General features: G+C 33.9%; 2 protein-coding genes across 5 annotated transcripts in view; one reads left to right on the forward strand and one right to left on the reverse strand.

The window, feature by feature from the left end:
• Positions 1–983: 983 nt before the first annotated feature.
• Positions 984–2,783, forward strand: LOC110095719 (berberine bridge enzyme-like 26). The gene is made up of 2 exons (XM_020821369.2): positions 984–1,736; positions 1,944–2,783. Exons 1-2 carry the CDS (start codon positions 984–986, stop codon positions 2,781–2,783), a joined length of 1,593 nt encoding a protein of 530 aa, XP_020677028.1.
• A 2,002-nt stretch (positions 2,784–4,785) lies between these two features.
• LOC110095717 (twinkle homolog protein, chloroplastic/mitochondrial-like) overlaps positions 4,786–20,262 on the reverse strand; it is a 34,545-nt gene continuing 19,068 nt past the window's right edge. For 2 of the 4 annotated variants that reach the window (XM_020821364.2, XM_020821363.2), the window contains exons 16-21: positions 10,662–10,745; positions 10,423–10,554; positions 10,128–10,224; positions 9,929–10,060; positions 9,784–9,851; positions 4,786–5,199 (exon numbers count right to left, since the gene is read on the reverse strand). In XM_020821364.2, the coding sequence (XP_020677023.1) occupies positions 5,145–5,199; positions 9,784–9,851; positions 9,929–10,060; positions 10,128–10,224; positions 10,423–10,554; positions 10,662–10,745 (568 nt within the window). In that variant the 3' untranslated portion in view covers positions 4,786–5,144. Of the gene's footprint in view, positions 5,200–9,783; positions 9,852–9,928; positions 10,061–10,127; positions 10,225–10,422; positions 10,555–10,661; positions 10,746–18,835; positions 18,931–19,133; positions 19,266–19,372; positions 19,457–20,262 lie in introns of those variants that run through there. The other 2 variants (XR_003702006.1, XM_028698502.1) reach the window with 2 other exon arrangements.

Below are 20,262 nucleotides of genomic sequence, written 5' to 3' on the forward strand. Positions count from 1 at the left end.
GGCTTAAGATCTTCAAATCATAATATGAATCATATTTGGATCATATTCAAAATAAGCTTGCAATTTTATTATTTTTCTAATTTTGATTGAACTGACTTTATCTGAATGCAAGCACTCAATTTTAGTGATTGAATGCTGGTTAAGGCTATATTTGAGATAGCTTTCTTATTAATTTATGTTTTTGATCGCAACCATAGTTTCTATTTGACTACTCTTTTTTCCTACTTTCAAGAAATTTTTATGCTATGAAGCTGCTTTTTACCGTAGCTTTCAGAAAAGCTACTTTCCGCACAATAACTTTATAGCAATGTTTACAAAACTCTACGGAGGCCCCAAACGAACCCTAAATTTGATGTAATGCCACAATAAAATTTTATTTAATTTAAATAATCAAATATATATATCTAATTATTCATTCAGTAGGGTCTGATTTTGCATAAATGGATCATGCCTTCATCATTTGGAATTATAAATTATTCCGCACTCCTACAATTTTTCACAATATAAAATTAGACAAAAATTATATATTTATCTTTTAAATATTCCATCATACATATATATATATATATATATATATATATATAGGGTCCAAATGAAAATCAACAGCTTAAATGTCTACACCTTAAAACTAGAAATTTCAAAAACTAATAAACTCTGCAATCTTTTGTTCATCAATAAAAAATGTTCATAATTTTTGCCAATTGAAGAGTCCAACACTATGATGGCATTGTTTTTTATTTTTTACACTAATAATTACTCAATCTGAATCATATTTGAAGAGTTCATATTTTTTTATCAATGCATACTTGCAAGTAAAACAATAGAAGATTCCACAGTTTTAATAGCAATATACTCAGCCTTCAACATCTTAAACTCTTCTTCTCAAAAAACTCTATAAAGGAAAAATATCCCCAACACCTCAGAGCCATAGCAAATCAGTTCACAAAAGAAGAAAAAAAATGAACTCTCCCCTCTCACTTTCCATGCCTCCTCTCCTCTCCCTCCTCTTCGTCCTCTTCCTCTTCCTCTCACCCTTCCCTACCCATTCCCTCAACCCAAACACCTTCACTTCAGCCCAACAATCCTTCCTTCAATGTCTCAACTCCTCCTTCCCCTCCAATCTCATCTTCACCCCAACCAACAAAAACTACACAAACCTTCTCTTCTCCTCCATCCAAAACCTTAGGACTCTAACCAACTCTCCCAAACCTCTCCTCATCCTCACCCCAACTCAAGAATCCCACATCCAATCCTCTATTTCATGCTCAAACACCCTCAACATCCTCTTAAGAATTCGCAGCGGCGGCCATGACTATGAAGGCCTCTCATACGCGTCAACCATGAGCGATTTCTTCGTAATCATCGACCTCCAAAAGCTCAACTCGATAACAATTGATTCATCAGTGAGCACAGCTTGGGTACAGGCTGGTGCTATTTTAGGTGAAGTTTATTATGCCATTGCTATGAAGAGTAGAGTTGTTGGATTTCCTGCTGGCTCCTGTCCTACTGTGGGAGTTGGAGGTCATTTCAGTGGTGGAGGATTGAGCACTATTATGAGAGCTTATGGTATTGCTATTGATAATATCATTGATGCTAGAATTGTGAATGCAAAGGGTGAAGTTCTTGATAGAGAAGCCATGGGTGAAGATCTTTTCTGGGCTTTGAGAGGTGGAGGAGGAGCTAGCTTTGGAGTCATATTGTCTTATAAGATAAAACTTGTTCAAGTTCCACCTAAGGTGAGATGCAAATAATTTCTTGACCAAGTCTAAATTTTCTCTTTGAATACTATTTTGATCGTTCCTTTTGTTTTTTCAATTGTGTTGTTGAGATGGACTCTTAGCTTTCTAGAAATAAGTTTAATTTTTTTACTAAAAAACAGTAAGAAAGCCATCCCAAACGAAGCCTTAGTCTTACATCATTTAATAATTAAATTTATCAAACAGGTCACAATCTTCACCATTTCAAAAACACTGGAAGAAGGTGCAACAAAGCTAGTCAGCAAGTTTCAAAACATAGCTTACAACCTCGATAAAAGATTGTTTCTGCAATCAATCTTACAGCCAGTGAATGAAAACAGCCCAAATAAGACAATTCAAGCTACTTTCAGCTCCTTGTTCCTTGGTCAAAAAGAAGAACTTGTTTCAATCTTAAAGCAAAGCTTTCCAGAGCTGGAATTGAAGGAAACAGACTGTACTGAAATGAGCTGGATTGAATCAGTTTTGAACTTTGCTGGTTACTCTTCAGATTCTCCTCTGAATGTTCTGCTCAACAGAAAGCCATGGTCAAACTCTACATCATTCAAGAACAAGTCTGATCTTCTAACAAAGCCAATAACTGAGGAAGAATGGAATGAGATCTTCAGATTTCTCCTCAAAGGGAATCTATGGTTTATGCTGATTATCGATCCTTTAGGTGGAATGGTAGCTGAAGTCTCTGAAACTGAGACACCATTTCCTCACAGAAAGGGAAGCTTGTATGATGTCCAGTATATTACTCAATGGACTGAAGAGGGGATAGAAACAACACAGAAGAATTTGAAATGGATAAGGAAGTTCTATGAGTTTATGACTGCTTATGTTTCAAGAAATCCAAGAGGTGCTTATCTGAATTACAGAGATTTGGATCTGGGAGTTAATGGAGAAGGGAACACAAGCTATGTGAAGGCTAGTGTTTGGGGTGAAAAGTACTTTAAAGGAAACTTCAGGAGACTGGCACAAGTGAAGAGTGAGGTTGATCCAGGCAACTTGTTCAGATATGAACAAAGCATTCCTCTACTCTTCTGATTCAAAACTTGTGATCATTGCAATAAAGAAGCATATGAGTTCTTATTATATATTATATGTAAGAGGAATATGATTATGAAGAATTTGTGGGTCAATTCATATCAAATTTTTTACAATACAAAATAGAAATATTTTTAAATTTTGGTAATTTTTTTATTTAGGTTAAATATAAAATTATCACTTTAGAAATCAAATATTTAACTCAATTATATTTTATTTAGTGCATTAATTGAAAAAAAAATTAATATTCCGATTGGCTGGATTCAATCGCTCACGCTATCTTTACATTTGGAGCTGTTCAAAGGAAATCTATATTTGTATTTTATGGTTCTTCACATTTATTTTCTTTTTTTTCTCTAATTTTTAGAAAAGAAAGACTGTGAATTTTATTTTAATTAATTCACAAAATATTTTAAAAAAAATTATAGGAACAAAGATGTTAAATTAATTCACCCATCAATATCTCTTAAAAAGTCTATGCCAATGTTTTAATGTCAAAATTGACAATTAAAATTGTTAATGTCCACATTTTTATTAAAGAAATTAATAAATAGTAAAAAAATATATTAGCACGGCGCAATTTGTCCATTTGCAAGCAAATACAAAAATGTCCGTAACACAATTTGCAGCACGGCTTTCTTAATAATAAAGAATCCTTTTAATATAAAATTTTTAATTTTATTTCAAAAAAAATTATTTTAAAAAACAGTCCCAAATAAAGTCTTAACTGACATCAAATAATATTTGTATAACAAAAATAAGATAATCAAATGTTTTAGATATTAATGGGACTGTTTCATAACTCATTAGATAAATTAAGACTTCATTTGTTAAAATTTTCTTACTCTTTTTTAAAACAATTTTTTAATAAAATAAAATTAATTTAAAAACTCATTATACTAAAAAGCTGAAAATAAAAATAAAATTATCCAAAATAAAGCCTAAGCTAGATTGAATGGAATATATTTATGATTTTTAGGCTAAAAATTGTAAATGCCCAAAATCAATTATTATTATTGGTTGGGTAAATGAGATGAGCTTTGAAAGCTACATGCAAAAAGACTGTATTGAGTTTTACTAAACATGCAAGAAACATTCAAAGAGACAAATCATTATATTGCAGTGATCTTTACAAAAAATAATAGTTAAATAAAAATTATGACTACAATCTCAAAAGCAAAACAATAAAAAAGCTATGTCAAACAAAGTCTAAATCTTCGTTTAAGACAGCTTTCTTACTGCTTCTTAAAGCAACTATCTAATATAAAAAAATTTAATTTTTATACTAGAAATCTGTTTTAAAAAACAATAAGAAAGCCGTCCCAAACAAAGTCTAAATCCGGAGAAATTATTTTGTGTGTACACCAAATCGTTCGGAGGCAAATCTGAATGTGCCACGCACCCGATACACAGCAAAAAAAGCAACTAAAGCGCAACTAAAGCGCAACCAAAGCGCAACTAAAGCGCAACCAAAGCGCAACCAAAGCGCAACTAAAGCGCAACCAAAGCGCAACCAAAGCGCAACTAAAGCGCAACTAAAGCGCAACCAAAGCGCAACTAAAGCGCAACCAAAGCGCAACTAAAGCGCAACCAAAGCGCAACTAAAGCGCAAGTCAAAAAGCGCAACTAAAGCGCAAGGTGACGCGGCAAATTTTTATTGGCTGTCCGAACTTATCTTTTGGCTCCGGTCACCTGACCCAATAATTTGCCCTTCTTATAACTTCTTAAAGAAGCTATCTAGTATAAAAAATACAATTTTTATACTAAAAATCTGTTTTAAGAAACAATAAGAAAGTCGTCCCAAACAAAGTCTAAATCTGGAGAAATTATTCTGTGCGGACACCAGATCATTCGGAGGCAAATCTGAATGCGCCACACCTGATACACAGCAAAAAATTAACATGACGCATCCTGATTCATCTCCGAACAGCATCAGGTGTCCGCACATAATACTTTTTCCTAAATCTGTTAAGTTGAAGCCCCATGTTATAATATGGATTTCTATGAAAGTAAACATCATTAGAATTGAACAACTGACTCATACAGAATACTATTTCTGTGCCCAAATATCTTCAGTTGAAAGTTGTCAACTACTACAAAATTTTACAGAGCTATAGATTTGGGAAGTAAGAAAAACAATATCCTACACAACTGCCATTTGTCAAGGAGAACTGCTATTTTGTCAGAATTTGAACGTCCGAAACCTCTGCTCTAAAAGGATTGCTACTCAATATAAGAAAAATTACATACATCGGCATTAACTCTGAAGTCGGACAGTCAAAATCGGACAAAACGGTATTTTGGTTTGGTGGATAGTGCACATAGAAGTTTCAGAGATAATGAATACTTCTATCAAGCTGGTTATTTGCAAAGAAAATTGGAAGAATTATCAATGTCATGGAACAAACCAGTGATCCTGCAGAAAAGCCATATATGATCACATTAGGTTCAGTATAGATGTCATAAATAAATAAATAATCATAGTGAGTTTAAAATCCACGCTATGTTAAATAGATTAAGGTTTTATTTGGGACAGCTTTTTTACTGCTTAAAGTAACTTTTGGGAACAAAAATTGAAAGTTGTTTTAAAAAGCAATAAGAAAGACGTCCCAAATGGGCCGCAAGTTTCATAGAAATCGATTTGAAGCTTGAAATTGTAGAGTGCTACAAAAAAGCATATTGGGAGAGAAACATGATATAGAAGATGGTTTATTAAAAAAAAAAAAACAGACCGGCGATGTTGATTCAAATGAACCAGGCCGATTGTAAGAGAAACATGATGTAAAAGCTAATTTATTTTTAAAAAAAACAAATCAGCTATGTGTGAATTAGATAAATGAATTGCAAACTTTGAGTAGGGTTATGTACCTACATAAAAGTAAAAATTAATCAAATAATCTGAAAAGTACTAACAAGTAATGGGATCGAGCTACAGTAAAGAGGAATATGCGAAAAGTTTAAATAAGATTAATTACCGTGAAAATCTCATATGTATGCTTCTATAGGTAATCAACCAAAGAAGGTGGAGTTTAAGTATTAAGGAGGCAAGGCAACCAATAGTTGAATTGAGTATTCATATTTCAAAATTATAAGTGTAACGGTACTATTTCTTCAAAATTAAATGAATCAATTCATATAGATTCAATATACCATTATTATAAGTTCATTTATGATTATCCCTACAATAGAAAGGATTGATAATGTGAAATGAATGATATAATCTTCTTGTGAGGCTTCAATTATTTATCTCGTCTCATATTGTCATTTTGAAAAGATAGTAAATGATATAGAAAATACAAATAAAATAAATTACCAAAAAAATGTTTGCATGTTCATGATGGTTGATGGAGTTCATCCCCCCCATTAAAAACTAACTAGGGATGCTAATATACGAGCACATGAAATAATTGCAACTTCACAACTCTGGAAAAAAATATTGTTATTAAAGAACCAGTCAATGGTACAGCTGCATGGCGGTGTTATGATGGATGTATTTTGTAACAATGACGCAGAAAAGATATTGTATGATATGGTCATCTTCTAATTCATTTTATTATTGAACTAATGAAATGCTTCAAAAACAATTATATTGTTATCTTTTAGTAATATATAATATTAAAATATTTGATATTGATTCATCTATTTGACTAAGCATGCATGTTATTTTCAAAGTTCTTTTATATTATTGTAACTAAGAGATGATGTTTTCGAATATTTCTTTTAAATTTATTATTTAAGTAGTGGTGCTTAAATTTTCATCCGCCATACGTTTCTACTTAGTAATCCAAGCTTATGAGTTTGATCGTGACAAAAGTGATATCAAGAACAAGGTTAGATTAAATAATACTAATCATAATGAAATAGCCATTAAGAGGATTTATAAAATTTATTCAGGTTGATAACATTAGTTTAATTCTAATTAAATAATATTGTAACATTATTTTATATATCTCAAGCCCTAGATAACAAAGATGAAGTAAGGCATGAAAAGAATACCACCAAATGTTAATATTAATAGTAATGCTCTCATTCAAATGATGATAGCAGTGCCCTAAATGATCCAAAATTCAAAGTTCCAACCTAGTGGAAAAAATAATATCATCTCAATGGACAATTACTTGAAGTTATTCTAGGATATGCAACCAGCATAATTTGAGTTGAAGTACCGATTGAAATAGAAAATTGGCTCATTCATATTAAGAAGATATATTAAATGGCGTGTTTTGTCCCGATGAAAGGAAGGTATCGCTTGCTATTTCGCATTGGATGAAGAAGCAAATAGGTGGTGAAGAGGGCAACATCAAAATGAGTTTGAAGACCCAACCAGTGTACAAATTTAATGAGAATTTGCGGAAACTTTTAGGAAATGGTTTGTGCCTCTTTCTACGAGAAGGCAAATACAATATATGTTTACGAAGTCACTAAGTTTCAAATTTATGAAGTTAGTGCAAAAAGATAGATCCATGATGCAATACAACGTAGAAGTTACGACGCTATCAAGGTATACGCCACAGAAAATCTATAATGGAAAAGTGTCAGATTTTTATCAAGACAGAGATGAGAACAAACAACCTTTAGCTCTTTTAAAGATTGCTAATTATTATATAGCCAGGAGAGTCAAACAAGATTTCCAGGGTGCCCAGAGGAGGCATGACTTCAAAAAAAGGAAAAATGCTGAAGGAATACAAAGTTCATGGATTTGTCAGTTTGTATAGGTTTTTCAATCTAGAAATTCTGCTTGGATGGGCAAAGACCTTATGCTTGGGGTAATAGTCCACCTCGGGCATGACACATACCGCCTCCAAGCTACACACTTCCAAACAAAATGTGCATGAAAGAGAAGTGGCTATGGCCATGCCTACTAGCCTAATAGCAATGTGGCATGACTATTGGGAAGATCACCCCCGCTTGGCCAAATGATTCATAATGTTCAGGCTAATGATTTATTTGAAAAATTAAAGACTTCAACTTTTCTGTTGATTTGTTGCCTTTAATGTTAACGTTATTATTAGTTTCCTTCTAACATATTCATTATAGTCTTTTAGAACTGTTAATCTCTCCAAGCCATGATATTAACATATCTGCATGTGCATAGTGTTTTAACCAGATCATTACAAGCCTCCAAAAGTTGTCTTACGTAACTTTTTGCTAATTACTTTTTTCTACATAAATCAAAAACAATAGACCTGATATAATAACAGATGACAGATTTGGCTTGAAGCCAAATCCGAACAACACTCTAACTCCCACACCCTAAATTGTCCAAAACAAGCCTCCAAAAGTCAATCACATTACTTACATTCAAGCCATAATGCGTGGCATGTTAATCTGACGATGAATGGCGGAAAAATGTTTTATGGTGCAGAATGTTGGCCATTAAAAGAGAAGCATAAAATTAAGTTAAGTGTTGCAGAGATGATGATGCTCAGGTGGATGAGTGGCTCTACTCTTTAAGATAAAATATGATGAAATGAGTATATTCGTAAAAAGATTGGAGTAGCTCTAGTAGAAGATAAGATCAGAGAGAGACACCTTAGATGGTTTGGCCATATAAAACGTCAGCCTTCCGATGACCCGTTTAGGAGAGTAGATGTATTAGATTTGACCTATATTAAGAAATGTAGAGGTAGACCTAAAAAAACCTAGTTATAATTAAAGTATTATAAATGACATTTTTATTATATTTAAATGAGAATTTGACTATTAACATGACACAAGGGAGAAAAATAATTTATGTTGGCGACTCCGCATAGTGGGATTAAGGCTTGATGTTTTCATTGTTGTTGTTGATGAATGGCGGAAGCCTTGCTATGCATTTATATCATTAAGATAGGGCAAGCACCTGCTCAAGCTCTTATGAAATTCAATCAGTCATTAACACATCCTCTACTAGTCCAATGGTCCAATCCACAATTAAAGAACCAACTCAAGTTCCTTGCTTGATAAAATTGGCAATCCAAACACCTATTCAAGCTCATTGTTTGATTCAAATTGACATCAAAACCTCCTCTCCCACTCCACTTGTGCAATATCTACTACTTGCAATTTTTGAAAATAATCCTATCTTGCTCAAGCTGACTCTAATCACTCCAAAATTTACAAGAACAAAGAATGATTTTCAGCGCCATGGTCATATATAGTTTATTGGAAGAAAGCGTGGCTCAACAATCGCCCATCTACTGCAATTTAACCAATATTTGCACCTAGATGCTATGACTTCAAGATTCTACATGGGTTTCTTATGTGGCTTTATCCTGTTTTATTATGTGTTTTGACCTAAAGGGCAAGGACAATTTTGAAACGGTTAGTAATGTTAGGATCAACTAGCGTAGTGGGTGTTAGTGATCATAGGTTTATAATAGGTATTACACTATTTAATAAGTAATTAAGGTGTCGATTGAGTCCTTATGATGTTATAAGCATCTCCTCTTTTGAATGCTCCTTATTTGTTGTGATAATCTCTCCTCTTCGTCAATCTCCTAGTTTATGGATTATTCGCGAACTTGAAATCATCATTTATCATTACAATCTTCCAAGGTCATATCCGATGAGGAGAAAAGAGAATACGGGCAATTTCATCTAATATAACTAAATGGATATCCAATTGTGACAAGAAAGTCATCCCAGATGAGTTAACAAGTTATAAGAGCATGCACAAATGAACCAGAATGTAGACTAGAAACAGAAGGGGACTAGGCGGCCAATTGCAAAATTCTCAAGAATATATTAGAGCTGAGGAGTCAATCCATGAGGCCAACATCACAGCTGATTCACTTGAAATTAGTTTCTAGTATAAACATTCTACACAAGACATAAATAGCACAGCGAAGTCCAAGAAAATTAAAATGAATAGAGCCTTAAAAAGGTACTTGAAACTTTGTTTGATGGGAGAGATGGAAATAAAGAGGCAATTAGAAATTGTGTGTTTTTTTTTTTTTTTTTATGCATTAGCAGTTTTACTAGGATATGGAAAAATTTCAATAACTATCAAATTCCTTACCGATCATATGACAATTGAGCATCCCCAACGCGCCCAATAACTTTGTTTCGTACCTTCCTTATAGATACCTACATTAGGAAAGAATAGCAAAAGATAGATTGATATATCAAAGATTCTGTTTAATCTACAATGAAACAATACATACCCACACACGATTAAGGGATCCATTTTCATCTCGAGCACGATGAATGACTATGCCATTGTCACATTTATTTATGAAATGTGCACTCCCACTAATATCATACAGATTTGGCGGATTGCCTCCCCAGTTTTGTAGCTGTTAATTAATATAGTAAAAATCAATGAAATAGAATAACCCACAAAGTTGATGATCATTGACATACCTGTCTTGGATGAGCTACAAACCAGACATGACAAGAATGGTGATGGGCAAATCTCTTGATCATAGTAAGCATGCGACTAACATACTCTGTTTCTGTCCTGATAGAAATTCAATGAAATCATCAAAATATAAAAGAAAATCCCAATTCAGCTTTTTATTAAACTAGAAATACTAGAATCTGGAAGAAAAACTACTCCAGCAAACAAAACCAGGAGGAAGCCTGGAAAATTATACAAGAACAAAATCAAAGGGCAGCACATAGCCAAGATAAGAACACATAGAAGTAGAATCCTCACTGATTAAAAAAACGTTGGTGATCCAGCTCATTATACGGGTCAATGACAAGTCCACGCACCCCATGTCTTAAAACTGCAGCTTTGGCTAGCATAAGGACCCAATTAATAGATGGAATGGAATCATCATCACACCTGCTCTATCAACCAAAAAACTCAGCGAGAATAACAAAAAGCAAGTGAGATTTATGAAGCGGTTCTGTAATCCGAAATACTACATAAAATATTTCAATATAACTCACCGAATAATATGAAATGTATCATTAAGCCACTTCTTCCCTTTTTCCAATTCTAGAAGGCTCATTCGTTCAACAGATTCTCCGTTTCTAAATGCTCACAAAGGTACAAAAAAGCTTACTAAATAACTGGTGTGCTGAAACTGCTGGAAAGTATGCCAGTCAACCGCTAATCAGACTAGGCCAAAAAAAAGATAGAATAATTTAACTATGCCAATAGAACATAAACAAAGGAGGATGACAGTGTCAAGTGGTGTTTACATATTCATAGATCTTGACGATTTCTAGATGGTTGCAAGAAATTAAATAGAAATTGCTTGGTTCTAAAATACTGATGATAAACTGAAACTGGAAAATAAACATTATTTTTGGACTAAGTTTTTTCAAGGAAAAATATAGAAAAATGGAGGATTTAACATGCACATCATGAAATTCTTATGTATTTACAAATATAAAACAAAAATCTTCATATTTTCTGATGGACCGGACCAGCCGGTCCATCCCAGAGCAACACCGGCCCAAACTGGGCCGGTTACTGTTTACCAAAGAAGAAACCGCCCACTACTTGGGCGGTTGGCTGCAGAAGATGAAGGGAGAAACCGCCCACTTGGGCGGTTGGCCGAAGGACATGGAGAAGGAAGTTGGGCCCAACGGGCCCAACAAATGCATGAGGGAGAGTAATGTGTTTGTCATAAGGATAGTTATGATATTATGGGTATTATTATGGGAGTATAAAAAGGAGTTAGGGTTTGTTTTATGACATCTTTTGTTTGGGTGATTAGTTTTCCTCTTTTCTAGTCTAGAGTTTGGGAGAAAGCTCTTCTCGAATTGAGAGCATTGTATCCGTGAAAACTTGTAAGTCTTTTGATATTTAAGTTAACAAAGTGTTTGTGAGTGTTTTCCTTCAAGAAATCTCCACTTTTCCTACTGTTTTTGGGCTATTTTTACTGGATTCCGAAAATTACAAGTTAAGTTCCATCAGGCAACCAATAGTTGAAGTGAGTATTCAAATTTCAAAATTAAAAGTGTAACGGTACTATTTCTTCAAAATTAAATGAATAAATTCATATAGATTAAATATACCATTGTTATAAGTTCATTTAGATCATCCCTACAATAGAAAGGATTGATAATGTGAAATGATGATATAATCTTCTTGTGAGGCTTTAATTATTTATCTCGTCTCATATTGTCATTTTGAAAAGATAATAAATGATATAGAAAATACAAATAAAATAAATTACCAAAAAAATGTTTGCATGTTCATGATGGTTGATGGAGTTCATCCCCCCATAAAAAACTAACTAGGGATGCTAATATACCAGCACATAAAATAATTGCAACTTCACAACTCTGGAAAAAAATATTGTTATTAAAGAACCAGTCAATGGTACAGCTAATGTTATGATGGATGTATTTTGTAACAATGAAACAGAAAAGATATTGTATGATATGGTCACCTGCTAATTCATTTTATTATTGAACTAATGAATGCTTCAAAAACAATTATATTGATTTTGATATTGATTCATCTATTTGAATAATATAATACTAAGCATGCATGTTATTTTCAAAGTTCTTTTATATCATTGTATATTATTGTAACTTAGATATGTGTTTTTGAATATTTCTTTTAAATTTTTTATTTAAGTAGCGGTGCTTAAATTTTCATTGACCATATGTTTCTACCTTAGTAATCCAAGTTTATGAGTCTGACCGTGACAAAAGTGGTATCAACAACAAGGTTAGATTAAATAGTACTAATCATAATGAAACAGCCATTAAGAGGATTAATAAAATTTATGCAGGTTGATAACATTATTTTAATTCTAATTAAATAATATTGTAATATTATTTTATATATCTCAAGCCCTAGATAACAAAGATTAAGATGAAGTAAGACGTGAAAATATATAGGGCGATGGAATACCACCAAATGTTAATATTAATAGTAATGCTCTCATTCAAATGATGATAGCAGTGCCGTAAATGATCCAAAATTCAAAATCCCAACCTAGTGGAAAAAACAATATCATCTCAATGGACAAATACTTGAAGTTATTCTAGGATATGCAACCAGCATTATTTTGAGGAGTTGAAGTAACGATTGAAATAGAACATTGCCTCATTCATATTAAGAAGATATTAAATGGCGTGTTTTGTCCCGATGAGAGGAAGGTATCGCTTGCTATTTTGCATTGGATGAAAAAGCAAATAGGTGGTGAAGAGGGCAACATCAAAATGAGTTTGAAGACCCAACCAGTGTACAAATTTAATGGAATTTTGCGGAAATGAGAAGGCAAATACAATATATGTTTACGAGTCACTAAGTTTCAAATTTATGAAGTTAGTGCAAAAAAGATAGATCCATGATGCAATAAAGGGTAGAGTTTATGACACTATCAAGCTATACGCCACAGCAAATCTATAAAGGAAAAGAAAAGTGTCAGATTTTTATCAAGACAGAGATGAGAACAAAGAGCAGTTATTTCTTTTAAAGATCACTAATTATTCTGTGGAGGAGAGAGCCAGGAGAGTCAAACAAGATTTCCAGGGTGCCCAGAGGAGGCATGACTTCAAAAATAAGGAAAAATGCTGAAGGAATACAAAGTTCATGGATTTGTCAGTTTGGATAGGTTTTTCAATCTAGAAATTCTGCTTGGATGGGCAAAGACCTTATGCTTGGGATAATAGTCCACCTCGGGCATGATACATACCGCCTCCAAGCTACACACTTCCAAACAAAATGTGCATGAAAGAGAAGTGGCTATGGCCATGCCTACTAGCCCGGATAGCAATGTGGCATGACTATTGGGAAGATCACCCCCGCTTGGCCAAATGATTCATAATGTTTAGGTTAATGGTTTATTTGAAAAATGAAAGACTTCAACTTTTCTGTTGATTTTGTTGCCTTTAATGTTAACGTTATTATTAGTTTCCTTCTAACATATTCATTTTAGTCTTTTAGAACTGTTAATCTCGCCAAGCCATGATATTAACATATCTGCATGTGTGTAGTGTTTTAACCAGATCACTGTAACTAGGTGTTGTCTAACGAAACTTTTTGCTAATTACTTTTGACTTGATATATTCCGGCATCATTTGGTCTTTCTAATGATAATGGTAATTTATTATAATCACTGTATCTTTATTCTCGAATGTAATTATGTAAATATGTGCGACAGATCAAAAACTTAATTTGGAAGTATAAATGATGTAGGACATCTTAGACTTGAGCATTTTTTCATGCAGGTCCACAATGAAATGCACGAAACTATGCAAGATAACACAAATTCACAGATTCCGTTGGAACTTCTAGTTTGGACAATTATTTACTACTTCGATGAAGCCAGAAACATAGAGAAATCTAATGTAACTAGGTGTTGTGACTGTTGTCTTAAGTAACTTCTTGCTAATTACTTTTTTCTACATAAAACAAAAATAGTATAACTGATATATTCCTGCATCATTTGGTCTCTTTAATGCTAATGGTATTTTTTTATTATCACTGTATCTTTATTCTCAATATGTGCGACAGATCAAAAACTTAATTTGGAAGTATAAATGATGCAGGACGTCTTAAACTTGAGGATTTGAAAATGCAGGTCCACAATGAAATGCACGAAACCATGCAAGATAACACAAATTAGCAGAGTTCAGTTAGAACTACAAGTTTGGACAATTATTTACTACTTAGATGAAGCCAGAAACATAGAGAAATCTAATGTAGACAGTAATTTTAAAGCCTTCCAAAAAAATAACGCTTAGGAATTTAGAATTACGAAAACATATACTTAATTCAACAAAATGGTATCTAATTTGGATAAATTTGATCACTAACGCAAAATAATAACAAATAAAAAGAAAAAATATAGAAAGAAAAAAGTAACCAAATCAAATTAATCAGTCCACGTGCTTTTACAATGAGAGAATTTCTCCCAAAAATTTTTGTTCTCTGATGGGGACATCAAATCATCATGGAAAGTTTACCAGCGACGTGGCCGCCAATCTACGACCACGATCGAGTCGTTATATTTTTGAGTCGATGTATTTTATTTTATGCATTTTATTATTTGCTTATGTGTGTTTATTTATTTCCCTTGGTACCCCTTTGTATGTGAGTGGTCATGTGTAAGCCTAAGGGCATTTGTGTCATGTCATTTAGAGTCTTGTTGTATGAGGTTATTTAAAAGCCCCTTTGTTTTATTTTGAGATAATGAAGGATTGCTTATGATATTTTTCTCTTGAAAGAATTTGTGAGAGCTTGTGAGTTCTAATGGAGAGAGCTTCCTAGAAGAGGAAGGAGATGGCACAATACCCACCAACTTAGATAAGTCGGGTTCGTGGTTCCTTCTCGTATCCCCTTTATTTTCTTCTCCTATCTCTTTCCCTCCAAACCCCTAACCGTCGGTTTCCTCCACCTCACCCGATCCCTCATCCTCCTCCCCAAATCCCCACGGCATCACCTTGACCGAACCCCTACCCCCACAGCCGCCGACCATAGTTACATAGCCGCCGGCTATACTCCATCTCTCTTTCCCTTAGAGTTTCCAAGTTGGGATGAGGACTACTTTAGGATAATTTTGAAATTCAAAATTCATTGAAATTTGAATTCAAATTCTTTCCTAATTTAGCTTCTTTATTTAGGAAAGTTTCTTAATTCATCCTATTGAATTTAAAATTTAAATTGGATGAAGCATTAAACTTTCATAACTCCTACATCCAAAATAGTCATCCTAATTAATTGCCCTCCACCTCATCCTTGGATTCTAATTGCCGTCAGCCCCCATGTGTGGGCAAGTTGGGATTTATTCCTTAATTACCACATAAATACGTTTGGGAATAAATTCAAATTACTTCTGCCTCTTAGCCGATTTTTCCAAAGACTCTAACCTATTTATTTCTTTCCTATTTCCACTCTTTATTTTGGAAAGAATGTTCCTGGCACCACCTATTTGCTGCCGCCCAAACCCTTACCGTTTCCCCTCTTCCTCCTAAAATCTCTCCCCCTTCACTAAGCCCCCTCTTGATTTTCCTGCATACGTCTTTTTTCATTTGGCTTTCCTCTCCTCCTTAGAGAAATCTGAGATTTTCTCTCAGATTTTGGGCCAGAAAGTCTGAAAATCTATTCAGATTTTGGAAGGATTTTGGCTACTTCTTCAGCCCCACGATGAAGAGAACATCTTAGTTCGTCGACCTTGGATATTCGTCAAGAGTAGTTGCTATCGTGGAGGATCTACACGTCTCCTTGAACAAAGGTTTCTTTTCTTTCACTTGCATTAAAAGTCTTTTAAATCCAAGTTCTCATTTGGTTAGATTGTAATCGCTAAAGCCTACTCCAAGTGCTCTTGCTACGCCTAGTCTTTCGTAGAAATTGAGTGTAAGCTTCTATGCATCCTACGACTCCTTGTTAGATTAGGGATTTAATTTGAAAGCTACTATTCAGTATTGTTTTTATTTTCTCAATTATCTTGATAGTTCAAACTCGGAGCATGTGATTTCGCCTACGCAATTGATCGCTTCATTTGTCTTAATCGTCGTTTGAAGATTGCTTTTAGTTTTGTTCTGAAATTATTCTAATTTAATAGTTGTGCAATGCTCAAATGAAATCATAACCATAGCATCTAAGTAGTCCTGCATCATTCTCCCTCTTAATGTAGGAGAAGACTAGAAAGAATAACAAACCCTAACAAACAATTTTAAGCAATACACGATTATTTTTTACAACTTCAAACTCCCTTTATATAATAATAAAATCTTCATTATTTTACCAACAAAAAAAATACCCAAAAATAAGATTCAGCCAAATAAGTTGATGCCACGAGCATAAATTTTGATGAGCCTAAAATATAATTCGTACTTAGAATAAGCCTCACTAAGCCAACTCACAACATAATTCTCAGGTTCCACCAACATGTGTGTCTAGCATCATTTAATAGAATCACAAACCCATTAACTTAATCCCTACCAGGGGGAGCTCGACATAAACCTGCCTAAGTTACAAAAAATTCGCTATGACAAATTATTCCATGAAAGCTCAGAAACTATAATCAACATTAATGGACGACAGACTAGGCTCGAACCCAAATCCAAACAACACTCAACTCCCACACCCTAAATTGTCCAAAACAAGCCTCCAAAAGTCAACCACATTACTTACATTCAAGTCAGAACGCGCCTCATGTTAATCTGACGATGAATGGCGGAAGAATAATTTATGGTGCAAAATATTGGCCATTAAAAGAGAAGCATAAATTTAAGTTAAGTTTTGCAGAGATGAGGATGCTCAGGTGGATGAGTGGCTCTACTCTTAGAGATAAAATATGATGAAATGAGTATATACGTAAAAAATATTGGAGTAGCAATAGTGGCAAATAAGATCAGAGAGAGTCGCCTTAGATGGTTTGGCCATATAAACATCAGCCTTCAGATGACCCGGTTAGGAGAGTAGATGTATTAGATTTGACCAATGTTAAGAAATGTAGAGGTAGACCTAAAAAAACCTTGTTAGAAAATATTATAAATGACCTTTTTATTAGATTTAAATGTGAATTTGACTATTAACATGACACAAAGGAGAAAAATGATTCATGTAGGCGACTCCACGTAGTGGGATTAAGGCTTGATGTTGTCATTATTGTTGTTGATGAATGGCGGAAGCCTTGCTATGCATTTATATCATGAAAAAATGGAAAGCACCTTCTCAAGCTCCTTATATGATTCAGTATGTCATTAACGCATCCTCTACTAGTCCAACGGTCCAATCCACAATCAAACAACTAACTCAAGTTCCTTGCTTGATGAAATTGGCAATCCAAACACCTATTCAAGCTCATTGTTTGATTCAAATTGACATCAAAACCTCCTCTCTTGCTCCACCTGTGCAATATCTACTACTTGCAATTTTTGAAAATAATCCTATCTTGCTCAAGCTGACCCTAATCACTCCAAAATTTGCACGAACAAATTGAACTGGTGGAGGAATGATTTTCAGCGCCGTGGTCATACATAGTTTATTGGAAGAAAGTGTGGCTCAACAATCTCCCATCTCCTGCAATTTAACCAACATTTGCACCTAGATGCTATGACTTCAAGATTCTACTTGAGTTTCTTATGTGGCTTTATCCTGATTTATTATGTGTTTTGACCTAAAGGGCAAGGTAAATTTTGAAAGGGTTAGTAATGTTAGGATCAACTAGTGTAGTGGGTGTTAGTAATCATAGGTTTATAATAGATAATACACTATTTAATAAGTAATTAAGTTGTCAATTGAGTCCTTATAAAGTTATAATGTTATAAACATCTCCTCTTTGAATGCTCCTTATTTGTTGTGATAATCTCTTCTCTTCCTCCTTAATCTCATTTATCATTACAATCTTCCAAGGTCATATCAAATGAGAAGAAAAGAGAATAAGGGCAATTTCATCTAATATAACTAAATGGCTATCCAATTGTGACAAGAAAGTCATCCCAGATGAGTTAACAAGTTATAAGAGCATGCACAAATGAACCAGAATGTAGACTAGAAACAGAAGGGGCCTAGGCGGCCAATTGCAAACTTCTCAAGAATATATTAGAGCTGAGGAGTCAATCCATGAGGCCAACATCACAGCTGATTCACTAATGAAATTAGTTTCTAGTATAAACATTCTACACAAGACATAAATAGCACAGCAAAGTCCAAGAAAATTAAAATGAATAGAGCCCTAAAAAGGTACTTGAAACTTTGTTTGATGAGAGAGAAAGAAATAAAGAGGTAATTAGAAATTGTGTGTTTTTTTTATGCATTAGCAGTTTTCCTAGGATATGGAGAATTTCAGTAATCATCAAATTCCTTACCGATCATATGACAATTGAGCATCCCCAACGCGCCCAATAACTTTGTTTCGTACCTTCCTTATAGATACCTACATTAGGAAAGAATAGCAAAAGATAGATTAATATATCAAAGATTCTGTTTAATCTACAATGAAACAATACATACCCACACACGATTAAGGGGTCCATTTTCATCTCGAGCACGATGAATAACAATGCCATTGTCACATTTATTTATAAAATGTGCACTCCCACTAATATCATACAGATTTGGCGGATTGCCTCCCCAGTTTTGCAGCTGTTAATTAATATAGTAAAAATCAATAAAATAGAATAACCCACAAAGTTGATGATCATTGACATACCTGTCTTGGATGAGCTACAAACCAGACATGACAAGAATGGTGATGGGCAAATCTCTTGATCATAGTAAGCATGCGACTAACATACTCTGTTTCTGTCCTGATAGAAATTCACTAAAATCATCAAAATATAAACAAAAATCCAAATTCAGCTTTTTATTAAACTAAAAATACTAGAATCTGGAAGAAAAACTACTACAGAAAACAAAACCAGGAGGAAGCCTGGAAAATTATGCAGGAACAAAATCAAAGGGCAGCACATAGCCAAGATAAGAACACATAGAAGTAGAATCCTCACTGATTAAAAAAACGTTGGTGATCCAGCTCATTATACGGGTCAATGACAAGTCCACGCACCCCATGTCTTAAAACTGCAGCTTTAGCTAGCATAAGGACCCAATTAATAGATGGAATGGAATCATCATCACACCTGCTCTATCAACCAAAAAACTCAGCGAGAATAACCAAAAGCGAGAGAGATTTATGAAGCGGTTCTGTAATCCAAACTACAACATAAAATATTTCAATATAACTCACCGAATAATATGAAATGTATCATTAAGCCACTTCTTCCCTTCTTCCAACTCTAGAAGGCTCATTCGTTCAACAGATTCTCCGTTTCTAAATGCTCATAAAGGTACAAAAAATCTTACTAAATAACTGGTGTGCTGAAACTGCTGGAAAGTATGCCAGTCAACCGTAATCAGACTAGGCCAAAAATAAGATAGAATAATTTAACTATGCCAATAGAACATAAAAAAAGAAGGATGAAAGTGTCAAGTGGTGTTTACAGATTCATAGATCTTGACGATTTCTAGATGGTTGCAAGAAATTAAATAGAAATTGCTTGGGTCTAAAATACTGATGATAAACTGAAACTGGAAAATAAACATTATTTTTGGACTAAGTTTTTTCAAGGAAAATATAGAAAATTGGAGGATTTACATACACATCATGAAATTCTTATGTATTTACAAATATAAAACCAAAATCTTCATATTTACATACAGACCACTTTCATGTGTGTGCGCACGTGTGAGAGAGAAGATATGTGTTAGGAAGTGGATGCAGAAATCCATTTCCCTTTTGTTGAATTAAATTACAACACTCCAAATACAATCTCCAAGAAGAATTAAGAGATATAATGAAAGAAAAATTGTTTTAATTGATGAAATAGGAGAAAGACACGAGATACAATGGATCCCCAATTGTAGAGGAGGATCTGGCTCTCTCAATCTCTAGATGGCGGCTAGAGCCCAAGTACAACCTAAGAACTCTCACAAATTCAGCAAAATACCAAATAATCCTAACCCTGGGAAATTCCCCTACTTAAAGCATACAATAATCCTCTATATCCCAAAACAGCCATCCTTTTCAAATTTCCCTCCTAATCCTCCCTATAATTCTTTCTTAATTAATTGGGGGGG

The sequence above is a fragment of the Dendrobium catenatum genome, unplaced genomic scaffold (genome assembly GCF_001605985.2).
Source record: "Dendrobium catenatum unplaced genomic scaffold, ASM160598v2 fragScaff_scaffold_1093, whole genome shotgun sequence".
NCBI lineage: Eukaryota > Viridiplantae > Streptophyta > Magnoliopsida > Asparagales > Orchidaceae > Dendrobium > Dendrobium catenatum.

Excerpts from the sequence above, each read along its gene's own strand:
- LOC110095719 (XM_020821369.2), top strand. The coding sequence starts at position 984 with ATGCCTCCTCTCCTCTCCCTCCTCTTCGTCCTCTTCCTCTTCCTCTCA. Across the intron at positions 1,737-1,943 it reads TTGTTCAAGTTCCACCTAAG|GTCACAATCTTCACCATTTC; the intron begins GTGAGATGCAAA and ends TTTATCAAACAG.